The sequence below is a fragment of the Eucyclogobius newberryi genome, unplaced genomic scaffold (assembly GCF_026437365.1).
Source record: "Eucyclogobius newberryi isolate DKJ021-1_F unplaced genomic scaffold, fEucNew1.0.hap1 SCAF_6, whole genome shotgun sequence".
NCBI lineage: Eukaryota > Metazoa > Chordata > Actinopteri > Gobiiformes > Gobiidae > Eucyclogobius > Eucyclogobius newberryi.
The window spans coordinates 27,537,628-27,550,310 of record NW_027316278.1 but is presented as its reverse complement, the minus strand read 5'-3'; the positions used below and the strand labels follow the sequence as shown (position 1 = coordinate 27,550,310).

Sequence of the window (12,683 nt, the reverse complement as noted above, 5' to 3'; positions counted from 1 at the left end):
CATGTAGATGATTGAACTTTTTGGAAGAAGATCCAAACTTATGATCCAAACATATCTAATCTTATTGTAAGGGATTGGCTCCACAAACTTGCCCTTTTAATTTTATGGCTTTACAGTCCATTTAACTGAAAACAACTGCATATTTAGGATTAATAATGTCACCACTTTCTGAAAGCATTGTGGGAAAATAAATAACCAAAGTGAAATCATACTTTCGTTTAAATACTGAAAGATTTTGTTTCATTTAGTCTTGTATAATGAGATATTTACCATGAACCAGGTCAACAAATCTGCAATCTGACATTTCCATCAAATTCTACCATATACTGACTTGTCTCCAACTTAAGTTTAAACCATAGGCATTTTTGAACGTTGTAATGTTGCGTGAACGTCACACAATCTGTGGAACACGGCGGATTGTGCAGCGATGTGCTCATTTCCAGCAGTTCTCTACATTCTCTCTCCTTCTTGGCACACATGGACACTAGAGGCTAGTTGGGTGCTTTTTTCTTCCAATACAATTGGATAAACATTTAAATGCCATCATTTTATTAAAAGTCATATTATAAAAGGTGAACAGTTCGACATGCTTAGAACATTAGACTAGCAGAAAAAGTGTATGCAGCAAAGGTAATGGAGGAAGTGGTGCTCATTTTCTCCGGTGGAAAAGGTTCTTGATGTCCTCTTCCATAGATTTGGGCTCGTGCAGCATGGTCATGGGTCTGTTTTTCAGAGCAGCTTCCCTCATGGCGTAGTACACATACTCGTTCTCCTTAAACATCCTCAGCTCCATCTCTGTCTGCATCCTCATTTCCTGTGGACATGTCAAGAGGGAAACATTAGCATTTGGGGCGCAACAACCACCATTTTCATCAAAACCGATTGATTATTCGAAGGATTAAATGATTTACTGATTGATCCCATATTTACAAAACCAAGGTACAGGAATACTTCCCTACAGTGTGGATAAAGTATTACCCTGGTGCAGTTCTTGTTGAGAATTAGGTAAATTTAAAGCAAGACGCCCTAATTAAATCAAAATGGCATAATACAAATGAGTACGTCAGATTTTCATTGACTTTCATTTGTAATATCCTCTATAAAGCCCCCCTTTGCTCCCTTTTAGCAATATCAGACTGCATCATACTGCACACTCACAAACTTTGTGTGCTAGTCGCCAAAACATCCATGCATTTGAATAGCAGCGATGTGCCAAAGGGTTTGTGGGAGCAAAGAACAAGCTGGACTTTTTCTTTTTTCTTCAAGCTTCAAGATCATTTTTTGACTTAATAATAATAATCATTAGCAACAGTCCGATGGAACATTGGTGTTGTTGGGAGAAAAGCATGAATTTCTTTATGTAATAAGTCCTTACCTCTAGGTCCTTGGTGATGGGATGCAGGGGTCCGTGTGTGATCATTAGAATTGCATAGGCCTTGCAGATCATCCCATGTCCAACTTCAATTTGTCCAGCCTGCCAATGGTTCACTCCAGCACGCATGGCAGCCATGCCCAGAGCAGCATTGTTCGGGTGATAGATTTTACTATATGAAACAAAAGAATGAAAATAAAAGTTTAAAAGTCCTTTAATATAGCATTACTTATATCTTGGCATCCTGTGTAATTTTCCTTGTTAGACTAAAATACGGTAAAGGATGATCAAAGTTGCTTGATGGCGGTAAGCTACTATTACTCCTATTGGTTAATTGAAATCTGTTTTTAGGCTGTATTTGAGCAACATTTGCACAACATTAGTCGCATTTTCAAGATAAATACCATTACTTTAAGCGCAATCTAACAAATAGAAAAACAAAGGCTTCTTGTGAGATACATTCAGAGATTTTATTCCGTACTTACGTGTATCCTCCCACCATTTTGCGCGAGAATTCTGCCGCGTCATCAAAGTATTGTAGGTAAGCCTGGACTTCACTCATTGTGCTCCACATTCTGATCAGATAGATGTGGCTGTCTGCCAAAACGGGTTCTGCTTTCTCAATGGTTTCCTTGCAGATTTTCACCACCTGAAAGATATCATATAGTAAGCATACAGTATCAATTAAAAGGCACCATTACATTAATAGTGCAATTTTGCCTACTTTATGGTAGTCGCCTTTTAACCGAGCTTGATCCATTTCCCCCAGCATCTGATAGCAAAAATCTGTAGCTTCTTTCACCTGTTCCTCTGTTGGCTGAAAACAACAACAACAACAACAACAACTGCATAAGATAGACAAGAGAAGAGACATTGTTTTCCAACACTGTTTTCCAAAAAGGTATATATTGAAACCTTTGTACTGTTCATTATTTGAGATTTTTTTCCCCTCCAAATAAAAATACCATAACAAATTTAGACATTTCTACGATTGAAACCAACATTGTAGTTCTTTCCCAGCACAAAGGTCACAGTGTTGTTTGAGGTTGGCACAACACACAATACTGCATGTTTAAAAAAAACTATTTGGAAACTTTGCATGTACAATGTGGAACAGAATAGCTACTTAATCATACTATTTTGTTTTTTGCAGAAATATAGCGTATTTCATGAAAGATGTAATCAATACATGCTTGGGGAGGTGTGACTTGGAGCACAAGCACGACCTCCATCTGTAAGGACTTACTGCATTTGCTTAAAATAGCTCGCACTTCTCAGATGTCATTCTTGCCCTATCAGTCATGTCACTGTAGCGTTCACACATCACATCAAACTGGGACTAAACCAAGACAGGAGGCTACTGCACATAATGCAAACCTTGACTCCATCCTCCTCCTCTCGTCCTCCCATCTTTATGTCGTCTTTGGTGTGGTTTTTGCAGTGGTCACATGTGCAGTCGAAGAAGTACTGTGATTTCAGCACCCTCTGTCTTTCCTCAGACAGATTTAGAAAGTCCACATAGGCCACGTTCAGCTCTTCTCCCTCTGCGATTTTACCCAAAGCCCGCAGCTCGATCCTAAAGCAGATCACAGTGTTTACTTCTCACAGATGTAAAGTCATTAGTGTTTCTGCTTATGCTTTTGCTGGTAAAACACACTTCCAGTGGTTCCTTAATTCAGTCAATGCAGCTAACATTCAAGCCAAAAACAGGACATACAAGATGAGCTTATACACAACACATAATAGGTGTCACTTGAATAATGTGATGTTAGGTCATTTATTTATCTCTAAATGTCTTATCCCATTACTATGAATAAACATGTTTCTCTAATTAGACTCCCAACATTTAATGCCTCAAGTAATTACTGTTATATTACTATTATATGGAACATTTAATCTTCAAATACTATTCAAATTCCCTGTTGATGATAGATGATTCCAATAGCCCTTGGTAAGAGCTCTTGCACCCGCATGGGTCCTCGTACCCCTGGTTGGGAACACTGACTTATGCAACAAACATAGTGTTTAGTTTAAGCGTAAAAGCCAAAAAATCCTTCCCAAATCATATACAAAATGTATTGTTACAGTGCAATAACAAGGCATATTTGTAAGAGTAAAGGATTCAATGAAACCTCAAAATTTAATCTTGTTCCATTATTTTTGGCTTAAATAGAACAATATGACATTAGTTATAAGTACATGAAAATACAGCCTCATTGTTTAGCATCTCTACCATGAGTTAAACTTGAATGTTATGATCAGAAACATCTGAACATGGAGTGGGTGACATGAAAGAAACACAACTGTGAATAATGTTACTGTTAGAGAATGTTATTTCATCCAGTATAATGTGGGCATACAGTATTACACATTATAGTAACTACACAGTCCAGTAATGCAGTTTACTAAGTGGAGTGAGTGGATTGTTACTATGTGCACCAGTTAGAGCTTTATGATTGCTAAGGTTGCTCTATTTCAGAATGAACACGTTTCTGTTGAGGTAACGCACCTCTGTTGAGAATGAAATATAGTATTCACAGCCGATTGACTGAAAGATAAACAGGAAGCAGTTTACACCAGTCACAGACAATGTAACAGACAAGAAGACAAACACACACACAATCTTAATCTAAACATCTAAACCGTGTATTGCACTGAGCGGACTCACTTTCCATGGTTGAGGATGACGGTGCAGTTGGGCCAGCAGTTGTGGTTCACCAGACACAGATTTGGGAACAGGCCCACGCCCACAGCCTGCAGACCCCTCTGGTCACTCACTGTGAAACCGTTACAGTTTATCTGAAATCACAAGGGACTCATTCGCTCAGTATGTTTCAACTTTTGATAAAGATGAGTAAGTGAAAGAAAATGAACAAATTAAATATCAACTTTACATAGATGATTTATGTTATGCTACATCATTTTACACTGAGATAAGCACTCTATACAGTTTATAAGATTATAAGATTAACAGAATATATTCCAAAGTGCTTTTTTATTTTGAGTTGATTTTATTGATTTTATTGATTTTTAATTTAAATGAAATTATTGGATGGGAGAAAATACACAATACATTTAAATAATCAGCAATTCCTTTTGTTGAGTGTATTCTGACCTTATAAAGTGTTTCCACAGTGACCACAGCTCACAGAGGTCTGTCACTGCAGCTGTCAGTCACAGCCATTGTTCTCAGTCATGTGCTGCTATTCGTGTGAGTCGCTGACCCTCTATCTATAGACCTGAAGCGTTCTACTTCTCTTACTTTTAAAAGTCAAATTATTCATTACATATTTTTTCTGATATTCAAATTAGATTTATATGTCATTTATATTTTAAAATCAAAATTAATTTGCTTTTAACTCCTCCAGGAATATAAACATTTGAGAAGAGATTGAAATATTACCAAGTAAGCAAACCACAAGAACTATTTCAGAACTTGTTTGTTGAAGATTAGCATGTTTAATACATAAACCCCATTAAGAGAAAGGATATTGAGGTGTCTGAAGTGTGCATAATATTTTGTGATATAGTAATGCCAACAATTCAAATTCCAATTTAGATTCAGTTTATCTTGCAGCTCTACATGTAATTAATTAGAAACTGGTTGTATTTTGCTGTTGAAAGTACAGAATGACTTGTGAGGGATGAATTAGAGCTGAAGGCTAAAGGAATGAAGGAATGAAGGACTAAACTACAAATTGTTTAGATCTGATTCGAGACTTGTTTAGCGCTGAGGTACCAAGACTAAATCAGGATTAGACCAGGACTACAGTATGTCTAACCCAGGACTAGACCAGCATCTTACCATGCTACATTTTACAAAACCACAGAGTTAGAAGACGCACCACTCCAAACATATGTGAGATGACATCAATTGTGTGCTGCTTGCTGTTGCGGGGCCAGTAGTCCAGAAAGTTGTGGATGTCCACTTTCATATCCTTCAGGTCGTCCTCGCTCATGTCTGCGAGATGGTCCTCCAGCTCGTCCAGGGTGGTCAGCTGCATGTCGGACACTTTACTGCCTTCTTTGTCCAGGCGCCACATGATCCGAGCCACCAGCCTGAAATACAAGGCAGAGGAAACAGTGTGATTCAGAGGCTCATTTTCAAGATTTGCTGTTGATAGAGGCTGAAAGTGACGAAGTACAAATGTAAACTTTTTAGGTATCTGTATTGTACTTTTCCTCAGAAAAAAAACAACAACAAAAGAACACATCATAAGAAAACTGCAAATATTCTACAAAAACTACAAAAATGCCGTGAGTTTGAAACCTGATTCCGACAGTGTGCTGCATGTCGTCCCCTGTTTCTCATTCCCCATTTCACACTGTCTTTTCCTGTCTAATTAGGTCTTAGGGTCAAAAACAACTACACAAATATACAAATAATACTGCTTTTCTGCTGAAATTGATTTTGTTGTTTCTGAACTGATTTCTGTCTGAAATATTTTTCACTCTGAAAGTAGCCCCACATTTTTAAACAGGTCCCTGAATACTTAATGTTGGTGGGTTTCAGATGTCATCACAACATTCCTGCAGGTCTGTAAGTTTGATAGAAATAGTGTGGCAGGTTAAAAGTACTTCTGTAATACATTAATGAACATTATCACTAAAAATAAATTGTGTCAAAAGTCAATTTTGGGCCAATATTTCTTGGGAAAATTTGAACACATGTAATCATCATTAGGGTTTCTCTTTATTGTTTGGAGCTTAATTACTATCAATACACACACACATAGTATAAGATACTATACACAGTATCTTATCCTGAGGTGTTTAGTTACGTAAGGACTTTCTGGAGTTTCTGCTGCATGGTTCAATTTCCTTTTAAACTAATTTTGTTCATGTATGCTTCATTGTGTTATGGAAATGTCCTTTCATTATCAATAAAGTATATGTATTTTAACTGCAGTTTTGTTTCTACATTTGTTTATTTATTTATTAACGCTTAATATGTACCGCGACTGGGAAGCGCAGTGAAGATGTTGAGCTCTTTTTCGTAGTAAAGCATCTGTCCATCATTTATCAATCTATTTACTTATCTACTATCTGCATGTACATTGCTTACCGGATGTTCTCATCGGGTACTTTTCCGTAGGCTTTGATAGCGCCACATTCTTGCTTGTGCTCGGCCCACCCGGCTCTCTGGCATGTTCTGTCGCAGTAATGAGCAAATTTGCACTGGCCACATCTTTGGAGCTTGTCTTGTTGGCGGAAACAGGTGTGGCAAATGCGCTCGGCTAGGCTAGGCAAAAAAAGAAGTGCAAAACCCACCTGTAAACACTTTATAAACACTTTATAAAACACAAAACTTGATTAACTCTATACACATATATTGTTGCAATTTTGATTACGGTAATAGCATGGTAATAGAATGGTATGATAAATGCATTTCATAGCCATGTTCCTATTTATGTTACAGCTGTAAATAAGCTGTAAATTATTTTTATTAAGAGTATAACAGTTTTTTTTAATATTTTTTTAATAAGTTTTTTTTTCTAAGTTATCTCTTTTTATTATTATACTTCTGTGCCTAATCTGTTTCGGTACCTAATCTGTGTTGCAACATTGGAATTTCCCCATTGTGGGACTAATAAAGGTTATCTTATCTTTTGTTATCTTACAGTATGTACTACAGTATGTTTCCTGGTCATTTACATACTGGGTCAGGGTTAGGAATAATCATTTGACCATGAAATATTGACTACATGACACATAGTACCCTCCATGTTACTTCCAACCAAGCCCATCTAAAGTAGAGCACTCTTACCTATCAAAAACAACAGCTGAGACGCTCTGCTCGGTGAAGACAACATCTCCCGCCCAGAATTCTTTGACAGCCCTCAGTCCTCTGCCCTTTCCTGGTGAATCAAATATCTCCACTGTGTCCATAACGGCTGAAACCTGGATAGATCTGAATGAATGACAAAAGTTTTACGGAGGTCCTCTCTTTGCCCTTTCAATTCCGGAAGAAGAATGACAACTGTTCACTCTACACCCGGGCCAGGGGGTACTAAAATAGCCCTGTCACCTCATGGCAGTACCATGACACACAAGGCGGGACAGGGAACACTTCATATTTCAAGTAAGTTCCTCGTCACCTCAAAAGGTTTCTATAGCCGTAAACAACTAAATGCTTTTATTTATCTCTTCTTTTCTCAGATTTAAATGCCTTTAAGTTTTAAAACGATCAGAAATGTCCCCCTTTTACCGATTGAAGGTGGTATGTACCCAGGCCCTTTTGGTTATTTTTGTCTCTCAGTTGACCCTGTCCGTCAGGAGGTTGTGGTGACGTTGGACAGCTGCGAGAGGTTTGGCAAGAGGAGATTGGCTTTATCAGACTCTGCTCCGCTCTTCTGGTGCCTTCTCCAAAGTACTCTCAGTTTCCCATTGCAAAATAGCATTTAGAAATAGAACCATGAAGAGAAAGTTTGTGAACAGAGGTGCGAGATCATCTGGGTAGGCACAAGTTAAACAAGGCAAAGAGTTATTTCCACCGTAAACCATTATAGTCACCACAAATATAGTCCCCTTTACATGTAGTACTCTGACTATGGTGTTTACATGCACGCAGAGAAATCAGGATACTCATAATCTCTGTTTACATGCAAATGCTCAAATTAACCCTAATTGCTCATTAATCTTAAAATAATGCAAGACCATTTGAGTGGAAAAATATTTTATGTCAACATTTTCACAATTCAAACTCCACTAATAATGTTTATAATAAAAAAAAATTAAAACATTCTTAATCAACAATGCTGTAAACTTGTAAACATTTTACATTATTATTATCATTATTATTATTATTAGTAGTAGTAGTAGTAGTAGTAGTAGTAGAAGAAGTAGTAGTAGTAGAAGTAGTAGAAGTAGTAGTAGTAGAAGTAGTAGAAGTAGTAGAAGTAGTAGAAGTAGTAGAAGTAGTAGTAGTAGAAGTAGTAGAAGTAGTAGTAGTAGAAGTAGTAGTAGTAGTAGAAGAAGTAGTAGTAGTAGAAGTAGTAGAAGTAGTAGAAGTAGTAGTAGTAGAAGTAGTAGAAGTAGTAGAAGTAGTAGAAGTAGTAGAAGTAGTAGAAGTAGTAGAAGTAGTAGAAGTAGTAGAAGTAGTAGTAGTAGAAGTAGTAGAAGTAGTAGAAGTAGTAGAAGTAGTAGAAGTAGTAGAAGTAGTAGTAGTAACAGCAGCAGTTTTATCACAGATCAAAGTAGTCCAGATGTGCTCCAGAGGAGAAGTCACTATCAAGGACCAGCTTCAGAAGTTTAGCTCCGGGCTCTTGACATGGCATTAACTTACGCCTGATGCCCGTCTGTTTGAAAATCTCTACCTGCATCTCTGTGTCCATGGGCCCTGGAATGAAAAAGAGTTTGTGTGGTTTGACTGGAGTAATGATGTTATGTTTGTTCAGTCGAAACTTTCAGTGTACGATAAAACAGAGGTCTGTTCATGAGAAACTATTATGTAATAATATCATTAGAGGTAATGAACCTATTTGGAATATGTTTTAATCAACAAGCAAAATTATAAAATGCATATGTCGAAACAAAATACCCCATAAACTGCTGGATCACACTATAAATGCTTTTGAATCAATGTTACACCACAAGTTAATGTAGTAAAATATTCATTAATTTACTAACATTTTGTGACCCACTTTCATAACCATTCCCAGCACTTCCAATGCCCTATGTTGTTCTTTATATTAATAATACTATGCTATACTATGCTATACTATGCTATACTTTGCTATACTTGCTATGTTGTAACTGACGATACAAATAAAGTTGGATTGTATGCAGGGCTTATATTGTTTTATCTTTGGACACTGGCCTTTGGTCACTGGCTAGTCTTTTTCAACAGTCACTGGGCAATTAGAGGTTCACTATCGCTACATTGCAATAATTGTAATGTTTTGATGTATAATTTGTAATATTATTTTGGTTTCGTGCAGTACAAAAAATCTATTCCAAACCAGGATCATGTCTATCCCATAATCGGCCATTAGACTGGGTGAATGTTGTTTGAAATGAAAATGTTTGATACTAGATACGAATTGTGACACCACAATGATAACAAAATACAATGTTTTTATGCAGAAAAATGTGCAATATTTTATTTTAGCACGTGGTAATATCAATCAAGACCATTCTAAAACTAAGATCCAACTTTGTTCTATTTATTTACAGTAGTGATACTAGTTTTAGCATTGATCTGCATCTGGATACAGTTTTTTTGTAGTTGATAACCCATGAAGGACTGTGCAAAAAACACAACTGGTCAAAATGGCTCGTGTGATTGAATTTGAGTGGATTACCTGGAGAGTAGCTGAGGACTTTAACATCGGGCTCCTCTTTGGCCAACACTTTGAACATCATATAGCGGGCGGCTTTGGCGGTGCAGTACAGGACCCAGCGTGGAAGTGGCTCGTGCGCAAACACAGAGGAGACATTGACCACAGTCCTCCTCAGGCCCGGTCGCTGGGGAAACGCCTGCAGCACGCCGGCGGTCAGAGCCAGGGCTGAGCTGACGTTAAAGGAGATGTAGCTGTTCACTTCTGCTGGGTCGGTGAAGGCAGAGAACTGGGAGATGTCGCCTAAAGAGGCTATAGAAAAAGATATAGGACAACGTTAAAATGATGACGACGTCTGTGTTTGAAGAAAACAGTAAGTATGGAGGGAAATGCTTGACTGTACAGTAATTCAGAGGTAGGTAATCAGTTATATTAAGTCAAGTAAGTTTTGATGAAATAGTTGTTTTTTTGACTTTATACTTTTACAACTTGCTTACTTTTGAATTAACAATATCCCAAGTTATTGTTATTGGCCACTATTCATAGGAAATTTTAGAGATATTGATTTGAACGTTGACATTTCTTGCACCTGATCTTCGGATGTATTTTAGTTCTCTTAGAAATATCAGAATGCATTGTGTAATGTTCTGTCTGTCAAATTACATCTTACATTTTTTTCCAGTACTTGATTTGTATGTTCACCAACTATTTGAGGTTTTACTAATACATTTCTATATCATTTTTGAATTTTTAAACTATTAAATGTTTATTTTTGGAGAAAATCAGAGTTTCCAAAACGTGTACTTCAGTTAGAGTTACTTTAAAATAATATTACTCAAATAGAAGTACTAAGTAGTGACTCAAAAAAAATGAGAGAACCTACTACTTGAGTACTGAGTAGATATTTGACATAAAGTCTGATTTACAGTTTGGTTTATGAGTTAATTTTTTTTTCTGACCATTTACTGCATGTCCTTCCTTCTCTTTCATCGCCATTTCACGCTAAACTGTCCTGTCTAATAAAGCCCACGGACACAAAAATCCTCAAAAAACATCTCAAAGGAAAGCTGTTTGAACAATTTACGTTAACATACATACAGCTTTTGTCCCATACAGTGGGGAAAGTAGCCAAAACTTTTACTCAAGTAACAGTGATGGAAAACTATAAGAGGAGGGAGGTTGTACTGCATGCAAAGACTCACCAGCGTTGTTAATGAGTAACACATGATCAAAGTCATTCACACTCTCTTGTCTTGCAGCCTGCAGTGTCTCCGTCACGCCCTCCACGGTGCTTAGATCGGCTGCAACGCACTGGACCACCACACCCTGACTGACAACCAGCTTTTCCAGTTCTGTCTTCAAATCCTGAAGCAGAGAACCAGTGCGAGCCACCAGGAATAATACAGAGCCAGCTTGAAGAATGGGTGGCACCTAGAGGAGAACAGAAAGTCGACTTTTCAACTTTTCATACCAAGAAAGCACAAATTTCACTTCAAATGCCACAAAAAAAAAGACATAAGATGTATGATATAAATCTAAATCGATCTAAAAGAGGACAATTTCCAGAGTAGCCCGAACCAAGATCTTACCAAAAGTACAAACCTTGATTCTATCACCAAAACGAGCTCATGCACCACGGTTTGAGAACCACTGATCTACCAGATAATAACACAATTGCTGTACTGAAGATATGCCAAGTACTATAGCATCTAAAAGCAGCCAAACAGAGATAAGAAATTATATTGACTTTATTGCACTTTTGTGGGTATGAATGGGTTTGTTTGCATGCATGTTGTGCACATCACATTGATTATGTCAATAGAGACCGATCCAAACTTTAACCATAGTTACTTGTAATTGTGTTGTAATACTAAAAATCACATCATGTCATTGAGGACTCTGGTCCCCATAAATTGAATGTGTATACCGATTTTAGTCCCCACTATGTGACAAATACCTGCCCACCTATAAAGTATAGACTAGTAATTCAAAGTATTGTGTTAGGTAGGCTGAGAATAGAAAAGCTTAGTAGTTTCTTAGTTTCTTAGTAGTTTTCTTTAGCTTTGGCTAGATGAATTTATGTCTGCTTACTTGTAGTGCTAGACTCCGTCCAAAACCTTTTGAAGCTCCAGTGATGATACAAAGGCACCGTCCCAGATTCTTTGAGTTGATATCACACATCCTAAGATGGAAGGTTTGATAAAAAGCTACAAAAATAATAACATGCAGTGAAGGAACTGAAGCACACAAGGGTCCATCAGAGAGAGTCAGCGAGAGCCGGCTTTTATGCAAGAAACAATCCAGCTGAACAAATGAATGTCACACATACATAGAAGCATCTTTGGTTCAGCTTTTCTCTAGCCCTGAAGGTAAGAGTGTGAAAAGCAGCACTACACTGCCACCCCGTGGACAAATATGGTAAAAGGACTCCTGCTGCTTAGAGAAAAAAAAGAACATAATCTCAAATATACTTTTTTAATTTAATGAAATAGAATAGTTTGAGAGTAGGCCTACATACCTTTAAGGGTCAGTGAAATAATGTTTTATATGTTTTCCCCCCAATTGGAAAAGCCACAGGTGCCAGCATACAACCTAGAAAGTTGATACTTTTACTTCAAACTTTTTTCATTTATTTTATAGAAAATCTTTGGCTACTTTATATCATGTCATATTGCATGTTCTACAAACTTCCATACCAAGCCGACCTATTCAAATAACGTGTATGGTTTCTTCTGGGGATAATGGGGAAGTATAGAATCATGCGTACGGTTTTGTTTTTTTAAAGGTTTTGTACCTCTGCTGCCCTCTGCTGGTCATTTGTTTTGTCTCTTCAACAGAACCAGAGCTGTTCATCAAGCATGAAAACGCTTTGTTGATTTGTTGAAGAGCCTAATGTTACACTGCTAATTTTAAGAAATCTATCAAAAACATCCCTTAAGTTGTTTTGTTTCATTCCTGATTTGTGCATATTTAAATAGGATTTAACCTCATTTGTACCTCACTGTAATTGGCCCATTTGGCAATTACAGTCA

The 12,683-nt window shown here is 37.2% G+C and overlaps 2 protein-coding genes across 3 annotated transcripts; both read right to left on the bottom strand.

Moving 5' to 3' along the window:
• Positions 1–532: 532 nt before the first annotated feature.
• smyd1b (SET and MYND domain containing 1b) lies at positions 533–7,360 on the bottom strand. 2 transcript variants are annotated; one of them, XM_072432928.1, is made up of 10 exons: positions 7,140–7,360; positions 6,438–6,614; positions 5,218–5,431; positions 4,041–4,171; positions 3,882–3,920; positions 2,750–2,948; positions 2,097–2,189; positions 1,858–2,021; positions 1,376–1,544; positions 533–814 (listed from the first exon to the last, which is right to left on the bottom strand). In XM_072432928.1, the coding sequence occupies exons 1-10, from the start codon at positions 7,259–7,261 to the stop codon at positions 650–652; spliced, it is 1,473 nt and encodes a 490-aa protein (XP_072289029.1). In that variant the 5' UTR covers positions 7,262–7,360; the 3' UTR covers positions 533–649. The 2 variants fall into 2 exon arrangements, with proteins under 2 accessions (XP_072289029.1, XP_072289030.1); XM_072432929.1 differs by lacking the exon at positions 3,882–3,920.
• A 1,110-nt stretch (positions 7,361–8,470) lies between these two features.
• sprb (sepiapterin reductase b) lies at positions 8,471–11,889 on the bottom strand. The gene is made up of 4 exons (XM_072433296.1): positions 11,743–11,889; positions 10,854–11,082; positions 9,676–9,963; positions 8,471–8,711 (listed from the first exon to the last, which is right to left on the bottom strand). Exons 1-4 carry the CDS (start codon positions 11,830–11,832, stop codon positions 8,557–8,559), a joined length of 762 nt encoding a protein of 253 aa, XP_072289397.1. The 5' UTR covers positions 11,833–11,889; the 3' UTR covers positions 8,471–8,556.
• Positions 11,890–12,683: the final 794 nt, after the last annotated feature.